The 17,479-nt window shown below is 38.8% G+C and overlaps 1 protein-coding gene across 7 annotated transcripts in view; it reads right to left on the bottom strand.

Moving 5' to 3' along the window:
* Positions 1-3,834: 3,834 nt before the first annotated feature.
* Positions 3,835-17,479, bottom strand: part of WASF1 (WAS protein family member 1) — a 79,891-nt gene continuing 66,246 nt past the window's right edge. For 5 of the 7 annotated variants that reach the window (XM_046939598.1, XM_015284566.4, XM_419791.8 and 2 more), the window contains 6 exons: positions 12,334-12,487; positions 11,556-11,673; positions 10,560-10,732; positions 8,280-8,459; positions 6,348-6,985; positions 3,835-4,744 (listed from right to left, as the gene is read on the bottom strand). In XM_046939598.1, coding sequence (XP_046795554.1) covers positions 4,587-4,744; positions 6,348-6,985; positions 8,280-8,459; positions 10,560-10,732; positions 11,556-11,673; positions 12,334-12,487 — 1,421 coding nt within the window. In that variant the 3' untranslated portion in view covers positions 3,835-4,586. The remainder of the gene's footprint in view (positions 4,745-6,347; positions 6,986-8,279; positions 8,460-10,559; positions 10,733-11,555; positions 11,674-12,333; positions 12,488-17,479) is intronic. The other 2 variants (XM_015284567.4, XM_046939599.1) reach the window with 1 other exon arrangement.

Below are 17,479 nucleotides of genomic sequence, written 5' to 3'. Positions count from 1 at the left end.
ATTCTGGTGAAAACGAGTGTTTCCTACCTTTGTCAGCACAGACAATTACATTATGGGGGAAATAATAACCAGCTGAAGTGGTTTTTTTGATTCATGGTAATTACTGATAATATGCAGATTACTTTATGGCTTTAATTTTTCAGTCTCCCACTGTTTGCTTGCTAAACCTCTGGGAAGAAAACAACAACAACAAAACCAATAATTTAAAACAAGGAGAGCATGCAGCATCCCGTGGGAAAGTAAATGACAGGAGCAATTCATGGGCTGCACTCTGGGAAGTTTGGCCAAGCTTAGCCAGGACATTGGGTGGCTGCTTGTGAGCACCCAGGGTAGCCTCAGCTGCAGTCCTCACCTGTGTTCACAAATGGTATTACTGGGGCTGAAGTGGTGGCTGGCCCCACTGAAGAACCAATGAGCACAAGTAAGGGTAGGAAGAACTCCTTCAGTTTTACCTACCAATCATGTTTTAAAACACCAGAATAATAGAACAGTTTGGGTTGGAAGGACCTTAAAGCCCATCCAGTTCCAACCTCCCCCTCCATGGGTAGGGTTGCCAAAACATAAAGGAGATTCAGCCCAAGAATCAGCGTTAAGCTATATGAGCGTGCAAACACCCTGACCCTATGCTACTCTCATTGAGGGTAGGGGACTGGGCAGCTTGCTGAGTTATTTCAGGCTAGTTGGGAAGTGCAGAGCCAAGTAGTAGCAACATGGCTTTGAGTGAGGCTCAGCAGAAGTAAGGTGGGGAGCCCAAAGGAACCATGTGTTGGCATTGTCAATTCGTGATGAAGGAAATGGCTCTCAAAGGAGCAAAAGTGGCTAAAATGAAAGAAAACAACAGCGAACAGGGATAATTTTGGAAGGTTTTTGTTAGGTTTTATTTGTTTTTAATAATACTTGCATAAAGCTGTGTTAAAACCCCTGGGTTTCAGCAGTAACAAAGCCTGTCTACTGAGCACGTGCATTTGGTAAAAAGACCATGCTGCCCCTCTGCTTCACCTGCCAGTGCAATGAGGGTGTGGACCATGGTGAAAGTACTCCAGATGGTAATGCATTAAAGCAGCTTGTGAATACTCTTGTGTATTATATAAAGACATGGCAAAGGGCTGGAGGAGTTGATGGACACAGGTGGCATAGCCAGGTCTGAGCAATGGGCCAGGCTGCTGGGCAGCCCCGCAGAGGCTCCTCCTGCCCTGCCAATGAAGCCCTTGTGCTTTCCATGAGTCCTCACACCACGGCAGTACCCTGTGTTTGCCAAGCTGGCAAACTGAGCTGGAGCTGGATCCAGTTTGGCAGGGAACACCAGTTGCAGTGGCCACAGGTACCTGGTGGTATGCCCACATCCCACAGCACGTGCCAAAGCTCAGCACTTTGACAGTGTCAGCAACCCTGAGCGCTGGGCATAGCACCCCTCTGCCACATCCACAAAGGGATGCTTTTGCCAGCAACAGTTCAAAGAGTTTAAATCTGCTTCCTGCTTGTCTGGTTCCAATGTAACAGGAGATTACATAATCCCTTAATGGTACTTCATATTTAAAGGCCGCTGTTCACAATGTAACGCTAAAGAAGAATCAGAATTATGTCTCCTTGTCATTTTGGTTTCTTCAGTACTTGTTCTCATCCATTCATCTTTTTATTTGCAGTGTGTCCATTATGACCACTTCACTGTTACTTTACCTTTTGATATAACCCCTAAATGATCACTTCTGTAACTCCGCAGTCTTCTGTTCCAGTTCTGTCCCCCAGTATCTTACACTGCTTCTTTCTGTGCTTTTATTTTGTTCTTTGCTTTCCCTCATTTTTTTTCGAGAGATCATTTTTAACAATCACAGCTTACAGCTCAAGAAAGGTGTGGAGTTTTACAAAATTTTCTCTTACTTGCATTGAACAGCACTACTGAGACATTTCCATGGCAGACTTGGAGCCTTTGATTTTAACCAACTTCTGTAAACGTACAGAGGTAAACAACAGAACCTGTAAACAGTTCGATACGGGAGGCCTGATTTTGCAGCTTCCAAGACAAAGTGATCAATGATCTATTACACAACTAATTGCTGGCACAAGCAGCCCCCAAGCAGCATTCCACCAAATGAGAAGGGCAGACAGAACCTCCAGTAAGAGGGCCACAAATCACAGCAACTGCAGAGGCCTCACTTTGAGTCTACCCGTACATGCAAATATTAAAATCCAACAATCACCTCTCAGTCCTCGTGAATCATGCTATCGCTGTCTGGAGACCAGTTGCTATAGCAGAAAGCTGTAGCGATGGCAGAAGGCCAAGAATCCTGCCTTTGAAATCCTGCCTGAATTTAACTCCTGACTTTTCTCCGACAAGGTTCATTACTTTGTGACTCCATCAGATGAAATGAGTGCTTTGTCTGCCCTGGGAACCAGTTGGCAAGTGGTACTATTAATCACCTGGACAGTGAAACAGGTCAATAGCAACCATTTATCAATCAAGACTTTTAATATGTTCAAGCCCAGTATGTGATAACTGCAGTTATGTACGTTTTTTCTTTTCCCCACACTAACCCCTCTGCTTGCTTGAGACTATGCAAGACACCCAGCTCATAGAGACCAGATGCAGTCAGCACACCTACAGGGCAGATGTGATGGTGCTCTGAGATCATCAGCTTTGAGCAGTTCCAGCCAAGGCACCAAGATGCTGCTCAGCTCAAGTGACAGCGCAGGCTGCATCTAGAATATCCAAAAGGAAAACTGCAAATGTAACAAAGGCATTACTGTTGCAGTGAAAAAATTCTTCAACTAGATAAAATTACAGCATAACCTCTGATGGTGACAGTGAAGCTGGAAGAGCTGCTCTTTTCCTACTTGTCTGCACTTCTGGATGTTTGCTCAGTCCTCCAAGCAGGCTAATAGCTACATGCCTCTGCAAATTGCTCTGCATCCTACAGAACACAGAATCATAGAATGGTCTGGGTTGGAAGGGGCCCTTAAGATCATGTAGTTCCAACCCCCTGCTATAGGCAGGGATATCTCCCTCTAGACCAGCTTGCTCGAAACCCCATCCAGCCTGGTCTTGAATGCTTCCGAAGAGGGGACATCCACAACCTCACTGGACAACCTGTTCCAGTGTCTCAGTAAAGAATTTCTTCCTGATACCTAATCTAAATCTACCCTCTGCACATCTCATATCTCACCTTCAGAAACCTTGTTCCAACTTTAAACGTTGTTTTCCCACTACTCGGTAATTCCATTTTCCTGGAGTAAGCAAGGTAGAGCACTCATTTTCCAGGAGTAAGCAAGGTAGAGCACTCTCGCAGCCTCTCATGCTTCCATTATCAGAAGAGTTTTGACTTTACACTCACAGTCAAACAAGTTATTCCAGAGAATGGAAACACAAAAGCCCTGTAACTATTCAACATACACAACACTCTTAATACTTAAAAAATCACTTTGCAGTATCACCCATATTCCTAGCAGTCTTCACTGATGGTGATTTTGACCGCTGTACCTCCTCTTCTCAAGATACAATAATGGTAAAGCTCTAAAAAAAAAAAACAACAAAAAAACAAAAAAACCAAACAAACCAACAACAAACCATATAGGCCACAAGCTCTCACTTTTCTTTTTTTTAAACTAATGGATCACATTAAGTTTTCATCTTCTTGTATCACTTGATGATAACAGTATATATGTTCTTTTTTTGTTTGTTTGTTTGTTTAATGTAGTATTCAATCAAGTGTAGAATACTTCAATCAAGTGTAGAATGCTTACTGCACCTTTGAAGGCCACAGACTTAATCTGTGATATCCAGGTATGCTTCAGTTGTAGCGGTGAAAAGCAGGCTTCACTGAAGGAGCAACAACCAGGAACATTTAAAATGAACCATTTATTAAATCAAACTGTTATTTTAACAGTTACATAAGTTACACAGCATGTTTAAGTCAGAAGATTTCACAAGGAAAAAAATTAAACTTGTATTATGCAGGCAAAAATAGTACCACACAATATGTACCTGGGAGGGAAGAAGGGAAAGGGAATCTCTAAACATTCAAATAAGGCCATAATTATTTTAAAACAACAATAAAAACAATAATAAAACCCCAAAAGATCAATTTTCCTTTCAGTGTGTTCAGTGCTGCTAACTGTATGTACTCCTATTGTACAGATGTAACTGAGGCAGTGATATCTCAATAGCTAGGTTTAATGTTTTTAAAACATTACAGAAGTGGAATAAGGCTCATTAGTACATACAGCTGCCCTCGGAATGTCAATCTCAGTTGCCTTCATTAACTTAAAATTCACAAAGTGCACAGTTAAGATATGCCAAAAAATTGAAACTGCTACTCTACCAACAGCTGCCCATGCTTAATACTTAGTGGTCTATTGGAACAAAGTATGTTCTTCCAAAGAAAGAGATGTGTAAGAAAAGCCACTGTAAAACATTTAGTTTCAAAAGATGCACTAGGAATTGTTTGTAAACTGAAAAGTAGAAAAACATGGATTAATCATGTAAAGAAAAGAATACAAAAAACACTAGAAATGACCATCAAACTTTCAAAGAACAAGCACCACAATGGACATTAGCATTCGATTTTGTAGCGTACAGCAAGGTATTAATTTTACTCTAACCAATCCACTTCATCAAATTCTGAGTCATCTTCTGAATCGCTGTACTCCACAGCAATGCGACGAGAAAGTATGGTAGCAACATCATTCTCAATGCGCTCATGTTTAGCTTCTTGTTCGCGTTGCTCTTCAACTTTACGCAGCTGAATACCTGAAGAACATCAAATCACAGAAGTGTTACTGCCCTGCTTTAACACCATATGAAATATTTAGCTCATGAGTCACTGAACGCTTTGCCAGCAAAGCAAAGAGTGAGGACACTGTCCTCCTCAGGAGGAAGTTCTCTGCCAGCTTTTAGAGAGGAGAATGTCAGAATTACTCCTGCAGATAGGACCACCAGTCCTACTAGAACATCCTGCTTTTGATTTCTCATTAGAGATACATTCATGTTTTTTAGCACCACTCTAAGTGATTGAGCCATTTTACTATTCACATTTCCAAACGCTTTTTATACTCTCTCTTCATGGCTTCAATTACAAGTTAAAGCTATTTGGGTATCCTAGCAAGACACAATTTCCTGTAACTCAGTTTTGATCGTGTAACAGCCTGTTTTAGCATGAAGTATTACTTAAGTGTCAAATACAAAGCTGAAATATCATATACCGATAACGTAAGAAAGCTAAATGCTGGTAACAATTAGAAACAAAATAGAGATTGTGTATTTGGGGATTTATATTCATGACACCATAGACTGACCTAAATCCTATACTTAGTAGTCCTCCCTCTCCATGGTCAGGTGATAGCACATGTACTTGGGTGGAATTTAAGCTATGGTAATTGGGCCTCTTTCTTATGCAAGATTCAGCCAAAAGCTTTCTCAGGGATCAGCCAAACTGTATCAGCAGGCTCTCCTCAGTTTTTTTGCTGATGTCCTCTACTACTGTTGTATTCAAAAACTGTTGGTACAGACACTACTCTATTCAAATGTTATAAATACATAAGCATATAGATGCTTTAAAAATTACTTCAGATGAGTGTTACAGACTATCTACAGATAGTACAGTACAAAAGTACAATACAGATTCTGTACTGTGTTGTAGAGGCACAGGAAAAGCAGAAGAATGTAGTACAAGGAACATTTGAGAAAGATCCACTATTCAAAGATTCCACACAGTCCAACAGCAGCACTCAGAGTGCAGCAGGGATTTGTCAGTTTGTAGATACAACTCCTTCCCCTGGATGACCAGGAAACATTGCCCTGAGTCTCTGCACTTTGCACTTTGTCAGCGGGGGATGTGTAACTACTCTGTTCAACACCAGTGTGGAGACATGTTCAGACTGCAATCTAGACACCTTTAGGTCTTTAGCAGTGATTTCTGAATGTCATTTAGATGTTACTGTAATACAGTGATAATATGATCAAAACATTCATTGAACTGTTCTGCTTTTTATCTAGAAAGTCTGTGAAAATAAATGTTTTTGTCTTCTACACAGTCTGCAGGCTATGAGAAATAGGTAGACAGAAATGAAGAGATAATCTCCAAAGATCATCTAGAAACTCATGTACACTTCTTCCAATCTAACTTTAACAGAGAACCAGTTTTGCCATCCAAACTAAGGATCTGATAAGTGCAATTACAAACAGAAAAAAAAGAAAATCTGACTACTTGGCAGCCTCCACACTGAGAGAACAGAAAACAGAAACACTGCTAAGATGCATTTCTTTAAACTAACTTCTTATATGTTAAATATTCCATCTTTCAAAGCCAACGAGGATTTATTAAGTTTCTGAGATCATTCTTTCTGTTTCATACCTTTTCGTATTGCTTCCAGCAGCACACTTCTAGCATCACTGATTACAGGAAGAGTTGAAGGGTGGCGTTTGGGTTCAGGAGCAGGAATCACTTGGGACGGTGGAGATGGAGGCATGAGAGGAGCATGAGGGCCAGGAACAATGGTCGTGGGAGGAGGGTGAAGAACAGGAGTGGGGTGAGAAAGGGCTGCAACTGTGACAGGAGAAGAGGGCCGAATGCCAGGAGGCGGCAAGGGAGGAGGTGGGGGTGGTGGGGGAAGTCCCTGTACTTCACCTTGAGGAGGAACTGGGTGGACTGGTACCGCTTCACACACTTGTGCAGCTCTAGTGACAGGTGGGGAGGGCTGTGCCAGGGGAGGGGCAATTGGAGGTGGAGCTGGATGTAGGACCCCAGGAGCTATCTGGAGAGGAGCTGGCGGAGGTGGCACGGCTGGGGCCTGAAGAGCAGCAGCGGGAGGTGGGGGAGGAGGTGGGACTGGGGGAGGTGGTGTGGAAGTCATCGCAGCTCGTAGTGATGAGGTGGACAAAGCAGATGGAAGAGGTGGTGGTGGGGGGGGAGGAGGAGTGGGGCTCACGAACACTGGTGGTCTGCCTGTCGCTGGTGATTGAGGACGGTTTTCTACCAATCCAGTAGTAGAACTGAAATAATGTGACAAAGTTATTAGAGTTGCAGAGTGGAAAAAAAAATAGTAATAGATTAATTTCTACAACTTAAGAATACTGAGCACTGGCCATTAAAGAGTGTTATGTACTATGATGATTTCAAGGTAACTTATATTAATACATGTAATTCTCAGTATGCAATATGCATCAGTCTTCCAACAGACCTTTGCTCACATCCAACTATTAATCAATTTTATACAAACCTGCATCTTTATCAGATGTTTCCTATGGCGAGTATTATTCTCTCCTCCCAACTCTGAGTAAATCAAAGTTATGTATCTAAAGTTATTTACCTGAAGGGAACTAGTGGTTGATTAACTGCTTTAACCAACAGAACCTAAACCAAACCAATTAATGCAAACCCTCCAGAACACTAAAGGCAGTGAGTAGAAGTGAAATACTTTTATTTAAGGTCCGATGACAGAGCGAGTGAGGCTTATATTAAAGGTCATCAGTTTTATCTACAGAGGTGTATATTTATATGCTAGCTATTCATTATAGTGCAATGAATATGTGAATCAAATACAAATAGGAACAGTAAAATTACTTTCCTGAAAGACCACTAGAGGATTTCTTTCAGCTGCTGTGGTAAAATTAATTTTAAAAGTGTTGCATTTCTGCATATATTCTCCTGGGCAGTAAAAAGACATTATTCTTGAGAGATTAACATCTCATGATGAAACAACTTAAATGTCCTTTATTCTAAACTGTACATACCTGACCCTAAACTAAGATTTTTGATACAAAAGTACCAAAAGTGTGAAAATATTTTAAGTATCCAGTTCTGGGAAGGCAGAGAAATGAAAATTAAAATAATAGAGGGAAAAAAAGTCACTGTAATTTAGAACTTGGAATGAATGTGTAGTTTTGTCAGCTAACCACCTTACCACAGTGCATTCTTCCTTCACAAATACAGCTTAGCACAAATGTCAGATTTCCAGATTTTCAAAACTCCAAAGCTAAATGCTGAGATTCCAACATCATTCAAAGAAACTTTTTCCAAACAGTTATCCTCAGAAGGTTACACAGGTAAAATATCAATGGCTAGGTGGCGTCTGTTTCCAAAATCACACACTGTGAGACTTAGGTTTTAACTCTTCTCTCCAACTCCTACGTGACCCTGTGGCTGTGGAGACGTCAGGTTTATGGACTGACACAGAATGTGTGTACTGCCTGGGCCGCAGGAAAGCAATACTAATAACTGTTAGTGGGGTAGTAGAAAACAGATTTCCCAACAGGACTGCATGTGACTTGACTGCTCTTTACCTACCTAACACAAGGAGGCACAGGTTTTGCATCTCCTGCACCGTGCATTGGAGGTGGTGGTGGTGGTTCATGTGGTCGAACCAACACTCGCTCCTCAGCTCTGTTCAGAAGTTCAGACATCTGGCTATAGGGTAACGCAGAAAGAGAATATGATCCATCCATATGGTCCACATATGCTTGAGATCTGTAGGAAAACAGTGAAAAATAATCCTTTGTTAGATCTAAGTATTACCGCTCTCTGCTACTGTATTATATTTCAGTTTTGTTTCTGAATTCCAAGATCTTCTCTTCACTAATGTTGCATATTATATACTTAATGACTTTTTGATAATATATCCAACTTCCCATGCCACTGCTTCTAGCAGCTCAAAGGCTTAGTGCTTTTGACAGGTATATCAGACAATTTCTGCATTATATGTCTGATCTTAGTGCTCATGAATCACGTTACTCCGATTTAGGTAAACATACCAACACAACCAGGAATACGTATATAACAGCATGTTATGCAACAGGCATTGTATTTGTAATAGTTTCACCTCCTCAAATCTGACATATGAGCAAACACATTATTTTATAATATTCTTTCATAGCATCCATCAAGTGGTAGAAATCACAACTGAACAATTTACTTGATCTTGTTAGACAATCTTTGTTCCAGTATTTTAATCCATATTCCAGCATCCTCCATGCTGGAGAACACACTACTTTAGATCCAGTATTTTGTAGCTATATAATAGATACAAAGAAGGTATCCTAAAGATTTACTACTGAGTAGTAGCATCAAATACAGCTAAAAGCAAATAAAGATAGCTTAAAATAATTCAACTTGCAAATTTAGACACCCTTTAAGGACCCGATCAGCTAGAAAATTTTAATTAACCACTCAACTAAAAATACTAATAACTGTCAAAACACCTCAATGAAATACAGATGAAATGTGTTTGCAAAACACTGTCCAATGCTTGCAGCAGTATTTCACCTTTACACGTACTGCTAGCAGTGTAATATCCAAGACTATTAAATAATTAGAGGGCAAACTCTGTTATTCAAAAGCACTCTGTTCTTCTGTATCTGAACATCTTCTGCACATGCAGTGCTCTCAAGCACTACTGCATTATTCATAATTTCACTACTGTTAGTGAGATAATCAAGGTCTTGGTGAGGGCCCTGGCTATAAAAGGAGTCCTGCAACAACCGTGTCTAATATGGAACCCAGTGCAACAAAAGAAAAGGACAGCAGGAAAACAGATGTTTCTGCTAACTACTTAACAGAGCAGTTTACAGAGATAAGATACTACAAAGTTGTTCCCAGAAAAACACTCTTTGACATAGCTTAAGCACTACCATACTTGCTGAACTGAGATAATTTTTCCTTTATGAATTCAAACAGCTAGCTTTTCTACAAGTAGGTTTTTACATGTCTCAGATACAGAACACTATTTCCAACAGATGTTGCAGTTACCCATTGCTACTATTAAGTTTATTTGAAAGCCCTACTAAGTTAAGCAAAATACTTGGCCAGTGAAAAATGCGGGGGGGGGGGAATTTATTTATTTGTTTATAGGGCAATAAACAACCAACAACATTAAAAAAAACAAAAAACAAAACAACAAAAAAAAACCCACAAAAAACAGCACAGAGCAAATCAATTCACACCAAAACCACACCTCCAAAACTGCTGACAGTACTTGTCAGCCCTCTTTCTTATCATAATTTTCTCAGCTGATAAAATAGAATTGGTTTTGCACAAGTATCGCAAGAAGAAACACAGGAGGAATACCATGTAAAATGCTGCATTTAGCCAACTGCAAATATGCGCTGGGAAATGAAAATCCAACAGGTTGGATTTTGTAATAGATTGTAATCAGAAGCATCAATCAAATCTTGGATTTGCTCGTGAGTAAAGAGAAGCTCAGCGATTTCATTCGAGTTCCAAATGGACATTTGTTCACATCACACCCACCATATAATCTTGGCAGTGTCTGCTGTAAGAAAAATCAAGAGACTGGAATAATAGGGATTTTGTAGGTCAAGACTGGAATGTACTGACTATACCTCCTTCAAGTCACAGACAGACGACTTCAGTAACAAGATAATAATAACTCTTGTAAAGATACACTGACTGAGAATTTTAAATCTGACTTCTGATAGAACTAAGTCAATACATTTCAGTGTATTTCAAGAAAAGCAATAGCATCTCATCATCTACCACTCCTCAAGCATGTTTGCTGTATAGTACAAGTATCTGTACTTAATAAAGGATAGAAAAAAAATAAAAAGAAACCTGGATTCAAAATGTGAGGCTGGGCCATTAGCAACTTCAATGTGCTTATGTAAGAGGTTAGCATCATCTTCTGCAAGCTCTGGACCTTGGGCTAGCTTCTGCCACTCCCTCCGTCTGTCATGAGGTGCCCTTGGCACTTTTTCTGGTTCATGAGGGCGATCTAGATTTTTCTGCTGTAGGAGAGTTGTGCAAACAAAAGTGACAACTAAGACAATGTTTTTCAACTAGTCGCATTTATACATCATGCATAAAACAATGAAAAACAACCCCAATTCAAGAGCAAGAAGAAATAACAAAAATTACATTTCGATCAATACAAATACATAAACCAAAAAGCATTGTAAAAGGCAGAAGCTTCATTCTAATGCATAAGTTACTCATAAGACACCAAATGAAATGAAATTCAGAATCAGTTATACTTATTGTCTTCATGTATGAAATATACAGAATCATGAAGAAATAAAAAAGTAGCACTATCTCACTATCTTTTCAAAACTGTTTATTTAATTTTAAGAAAATATATACAAACTGCTCAATTCCTACTAATTTCTTTCCCGTTTAGAGTACATATATGCATAAGGATTTCATTTTCAATTGCTGGTTGTTTTTTTTGTTGTTGTTGTTGGGTTTTTTTTTCCATCTATGAGACTGTCAGGGTTTTGTACTATGAAAAGAAGTGGTCTGGCGAAATTCTTTATTTCTTTTTTCCTCTTTGTTGAGTCACTGCTAGAAGACTTGTAGGTTCTGGCAAACCTGCTTTTAATTACTTTAAGGCTGCACGAATGCTCTAGGCCTGTTCATATTATTATTAAATACTTGTTTATTAAATCAATGGAATTTGAATGAACATAAGTGGTTTCAGTTGAATGATGACCATAATTATTTCTATTAAGTTTGGATTGTTATTAATACCATAAGCAGAATGCACCGTATATGCAAATAAACCATTTCCAGGAAAAAGAAAAACCACCAACTATACAAACCTAATGTACATACCTTCTGCTTCCTCTTTTCTTTTCTTTTGTCCTCAGTGTCCTGTAACATCTTTTCCTTCCACAGGTCAAAGAAGTATGAAGGATTGGTATAAAACTTCAGACCTTCTTTTCCATCATCCCTGAAATACAGTGACCCAAACAGGATATAATATTTATTCGACAACAAACATTAAGGCAAAAAATAAAGGCATATTCAGGAATATGTACTATCTCGTGCCTGGAAATATTCTGCCAAAGATGAACATTTAAAGGTCAAAAACTGATCTCCTATAACATCACTCTTTATCATCTTTCCTTGTATCCAGGTCCAGATTTTAGAGAAGTGACTTTAACAAAAGTTGTAGATAAAATGAGTATCCTTAAGAGAATTCTCAGTCCACCAACTCAAAAGTAAATCTGAGTAACATGTGTTGCAACTATTGATTCAAACTGACTTGGATGCAGCAAAGAATATTCATCTCAGTTGAAGACATTTCTTCCTATGTATTCAACCACTTTTTTCCTTCTCATTCAAGTGCGTTACACAGCTTAATATATACCGATAATCAAAATTACTTTTTCTTGTCATTGTTAGATTAGAATAAAATTTGAGTAAACTAGAATAAGGTTTTAACACTTCAAATATCTTCTGCTGTCTGTACTCCCCAAGCAGCTTCCCTGTTTTTCCAATGTGGCTCTTCCAGTGCTACTCAACATGAGCATGATGACTGAATATAGAATTTCTACTACATATAATTAGCTAGAAATTGGTTTTGATTATTTTTTTTATTATAACTAACCTGTAAGGGGTGAGGATGTTAAGAGGAGGAGGCTGTTCACAAATGTCATAAGTTTCTTGCAAAGGAATAGGCAGAGTTTTGCGGTCAAACAGCTGTTGATCTTGAGTTGTGGAACTGCGGAAAGCTTTCCTCATGGTAATGTCCTGCAATGATACTGAAAGGAGACACAGCCATGTAAAAAGAAAAAAGCCGAATATAGTTTATTTGGTTTAATCTGGAATTGCTTAATGCTAGTTTGAACATCAATATTAAGCATTGCTACTAATATTGTACACCCAGCAGAATTGCATGTTCAGCAAATATAAATTCATCTAGAACTAGTATCACAGCAAGATGTTGTCAGGTTACATGAAAAACATGTTTGAAATGTTCTAGCATATCACTCTTAATTTAGTTTCACAGGAAACTTCTGCTTACCTGGATGGATCATCAGAACCCTCTCCCTCTCTCCAGGGTAGTTCAACAAATTGCTTTCTGTAGTTATAAATTAATTCTGTAGTTTTAAAGGACTTAATAACATTTACCACCTCCATTTCACACTCCTTTTCATAGAATCATAGAATCACTCAGACTGGAGAAGACCTTAAGGATCATCGAGTCCAACCATGACCTAGCCATACTACCCTAACTCAAACAACCCTTCGCTAAATCATGTCCCTGAGCACCACATCCAAATGGGTTTTAAACACATCCAGGGATGGTGACTCAGCCACCTCCCTGGGGAGCTTATTCCAGTGCTTAACAACCCTTTCCGTAAAGAAGCGTTTTCTAATATCCAACCTAAAACTACCCTGGCACAACTTAAGACCATTTCTCCTCGTCCTGTCACCTCTCACCTTGTGGGTGCTAAAAACTGCCTGTATCTTCAGGTATCAATTTTAGCTTTATCTGTCATTAGGATTTCCCTTCCTTGCATGTAGGTAGCAGTTCCTAAGAAGGCCCACTGAGATGCCAAACTGGCAAATCACGTAAGCTCACTGTACTGATATCAGAGTTTTAATGAGAGGTGATACTGTGTTCCAACATATCAAAGCAGTCAAGTGTTGGCTTTTATCAGACTGAATAGTTGAGATAAGGCTGCTCTGTTTAATTCAGGTGAATCACTTGGAGTTCTTAAGCACTTATCAATTATCATTATGCAAGATTCAAAGGAAAAATAAAACCAGGTGAATTTAATAGATTAAACAGTGATTTGACTTCCTGTTGTTAAAGCCTCTACATCCTTTTCTATTTCACCATCATTAAAATTTAGATAAAAAATAATGGGAAAGTGACTGTGATCTATGAAATTCACACCTCCCATTTCTGTAACAGCGTACCTTCCCAGTGCATGTTACCCTTCCTCCCTGTTGGTCAGTTACTATATTTATGAAGCCCTGGCATCTCTCAAAATGGATTTTGCAGTCTGTGTCAAACTTTCACTAAATTTTATACATACACACACACTTATGCTGACTCTAGTGCCTGTTCACTCAATGTGAGAAAATGCCTTCCCTATCTCACTGCTTTAGAGAAAATCATGAGGGCCTTCGGCAATTGTTTTTCTCAGGTCACACCGGTTTAAGCTGAAAGCTGCTTTTACTCTTCTTCCCTGTAACACATAGAAATGTACGTACATATACATAGACAACAATGGGGTTCTACTCTATGATCAAAAAAGGGGCAGGACTTTTTTCCAGCAGGCTTACAATTCCTGACATGTTCTTTCTTCTTACCTAAGCATATTGGCAGCATTCTTTGTGATGCTAAAAATAGGTTTTATTTGATTTTCAGTTTGCTGTTTGAGGTTCATTGCAATTGGCAAGGTTGTATGTGCTGGAACAGTTTGCTCCTCTTTATCCTTAGAATCTATTTCACTACTGTATCTTTTATGGTTTTAATACCTTTAATTAGCTACTCAGAAGCCTTTTTACATGTATGAAAGAAGTATTGTGCTGTATGGATGTCAGCTAGGAGGCTCTGTTTCTTCAGGTATTTTTATACTCATAAATAACAATATATATTTTGTAGCTGTCATGAAGTACACATTGTTATTTGCTGCCAAAAGCTCACGCTTAAAATAAAAGACCGGGCTTTGCCTAATCTAAAATGTCATTCTTAGATTCTTTTATACTTCAGCTGCTTTTCCTTTAGGTTGCTGGTCTTACAAATTTCACCACATGTACGTGTTGGGAGTTGCTTGACAATTCCACAAGTCTTTAACCATGTTTTATTGGAGACTATGCCAGTAAAAAAAAAATAAATTGTTATATTTCTCTTAGAACCTGCATATATTCTGAAAGCAATAAAAAATATTGCAATAAGGACAGTTATGTGTTTTAATATTAAAATGCACACAAGGTATGCAGCACCATATTCCCGCGGTATATATTACTCTATAAACTCTTTATTCACATTCCTTACTTAATCCCAAGTGAGCAAATACCGTTGGTCAAATTCATAATCTTCATTTTGTTGTTTTAATTTCCAATTTTTGTAAACAAGTACAAGGGAACATCACACGTGAGGATAATCAATCCCTACCTAGTGTGTGCAGATTACTTTATCTCTAAAACCAGGCTAAAGAGCAAAGGTCTTCAGAGAAAACTGAATTTCAAATGGCCAAAAGCATTCCCTGCATTGATATTCAATGAAAGGCATTCAACGCCATCATTCAAGACAACTGAATACGTTATTACATTATGAAGGAAAATGCAAGGACACAGAACACAAAATACTGAGAATTATGACACTGATATAACTAGCCTACAGAAAAAGCAATTGGCTAAATCGCATGTTGCAAACACAGTATATAACCCCGGGCTGTGTACAGTTTGGCTTACAAAGCCATTCATGTAGCTTGCCAGCTGGCTAAGGAACAGCAGCAACATGCATGTGCCTTCCCACTGGGGTGAGAAAAACACAGAAACATTGCTGGTCATATGGCCACTTAGCTTTGGTCAAGTGACAAATTAGCACAGCAAGAGAGCAAACAAATTGTACATATGAATTCAGGTGAGAGAAGATATGGGACACTGAAGAAAGAATTGGAAGTGATTTAGAGATTTAACTTGATGCCAATAAATTTAAACCACTAGTTGCCTAACATCTAATTAGCACCTCAGTCTGTGTATGGCCTGTGATTTTAAATTTTGTATGCCTACATTTCTCAAAAAGCCACTCAACAAGTGTGTTACACCACTTGTGTTTACTGCCACGTACAAAAAAACCAACAAAAAAGCCCAGCATCTACGTGTCCTTAAAAGTAGAGATGCTCATACTTCAGTTAAACACTTACCAGGTTTCTCTCTCATTCTGACTAGTTAGCACAGATCTAAGACTTGCTATGCAGTGAGACTGCTTCTCCTGAACAGATCCTGCTCACTTTTGGGTTTACCCCCAAGATGAGCAATTCCAATATTCGCTAATATTCTAAAAAACGGCAGCAGATCAAGTCATCTTTGGATAGGGTGTTTATGTAGCTTAACTACTACAAATAAGTAAAGAGAAGACATAAATACTAAAGCAATCATTTTAAGAGGACAGAGAAGTTGCTTTAAATGCAGCACACAGCACTAGGAAGCCCAGGGCAGCACGTGAGAGAACACAATCACCCAGCTGCATCAAGCAGTGAATTTGCTGGTGGGTCCCAACAAAACCCCTACGTTATTTAACAAATGACATTCTGTCCAGATCCCTCTTTATATACAAAACAAAAACCCCAAATTATGCAAAATCATGGCTTTGACACTGAGCTACTGAGCTTTGGACACACTAATTTAAAACTGATTTACTTACAAAATAACACACAAAATGAATTGAGGGCTAAGAGAACTGGAAGAAAAAAAACAGAAGAAAAAGAAAGCAGCTGGAACTCAGCCATCAGAGGGACACGTGCTCAAATCCAACATTCAGTTGCATAGTGAAGTTCCAGGGAAAGGAAGCAACTACGCAATGTAATTTAACAGTCTTTTTCTTTACTTGACTTTGGTCAAAATTATGAATTAATTCACAGTAGTATTATTCTCCATGTTAACACATTACATGAATGTAACGTCTTGGATGAATTTCAGGTGTTCCTTGTATAGAAATATAATAGGAGTTTAGAACAATTCACCAAATTCCTCTTCAGCAGGATGGAGACCCTAAGTGAGCTGCCTCTTTAAATGACATTTACTGCATCCTTTGCTCTGAGCCTCACAGTGGGCTGACTACGCTGATCTGGAAGTTAACCTAGTCTCCAATTTCCGTAAGTATACAGACCACACTTATTTCAATGCTTTTCTGTGACAAGGTTGTGTGCAAAGAGTCAGTTTCTCCAGTATAGAATCCTAAGCTTACTTTCATTTGATTTTATTCTTTGACAGAGATATTAAAGTAACTGAAAAAAATGAGAAAACACACAAGACTATTCAAAACACGCAGAGCTTTCTTCCTTCTTTAAATCTATCAGAAACACCTGTCAAGTATTTGCACCTTTTTTGTGAATCTGACTTGGGCTGGTCTTGTTCATGCTGCTTAGCTTTAAATTAATCTTTTTATTTTCCTCTTGTGTAATAGCACTGGGCCCAAAGGAACACATTACATCTTCTATTACTGCCTGCTGGCAAAGAACTATCAAATGAGACTCATTTTGTAAGTATAGCCCATTTTATACATGCTGTTAGCTGAATAGAAATACTGAAATTTGCTTAATTCTTGCATAGAGAGTAAGGAAAATGCAAGATAAATTCAAATGCCTTCCCCAAATCTTTAAGCATTGCCTTTTTCCAATTATTTTAGCACAGACCAGAGCTAACACAAGATCATTTGTGATAAACTCGAACATTTCAAGCTCAGAAGAGGATACTGAAAGTGAAAAGGTTTCCCGATCCCTGGTTTTTAAGAAAATATACTGTTTTTTACTCATCTACTTTACCCTCATCTGGTTACTCATCCAGGGCAGACATTTGTGAATAAGGAACACCGCGTATGGCTCAAGGACTTCTTAGGTTAATAAAAGCAGTCATTTAATAGCTCCTGACACTGAGGATTGCATGTGTTCTTCTGATGCATGAGCCGTCACTGCTCTCTTATAGAATAAGAGACAAATCCAGGGTATCAGATTCAAGTCACATTTATTCACTCTGGACTGGATTATGTAGACTTCTCTGGAGCCCTGTTTTCT

This window comes from Gallus gallus, chromosome 3 (assembly GCF_016699485.2).
Source record: "Gallus gallus isolate bGalGal1 chromosome 3, bGalGal1.mat.broiler.GRCg7b, whole genome shotgun sequence".
Classification (NCBI taxonomy): domain Eukaryota; kingdom Metazoa; phylum Chordata; class Aves; order Galliformes; family Phasianidae; genus Gallus; species Gallus gallus.
The sequence above is the reverse complement of the archived record's forward strand: the minus strand, read 5'-3'. Positions and strand labels throughout refer to the sequence as shown.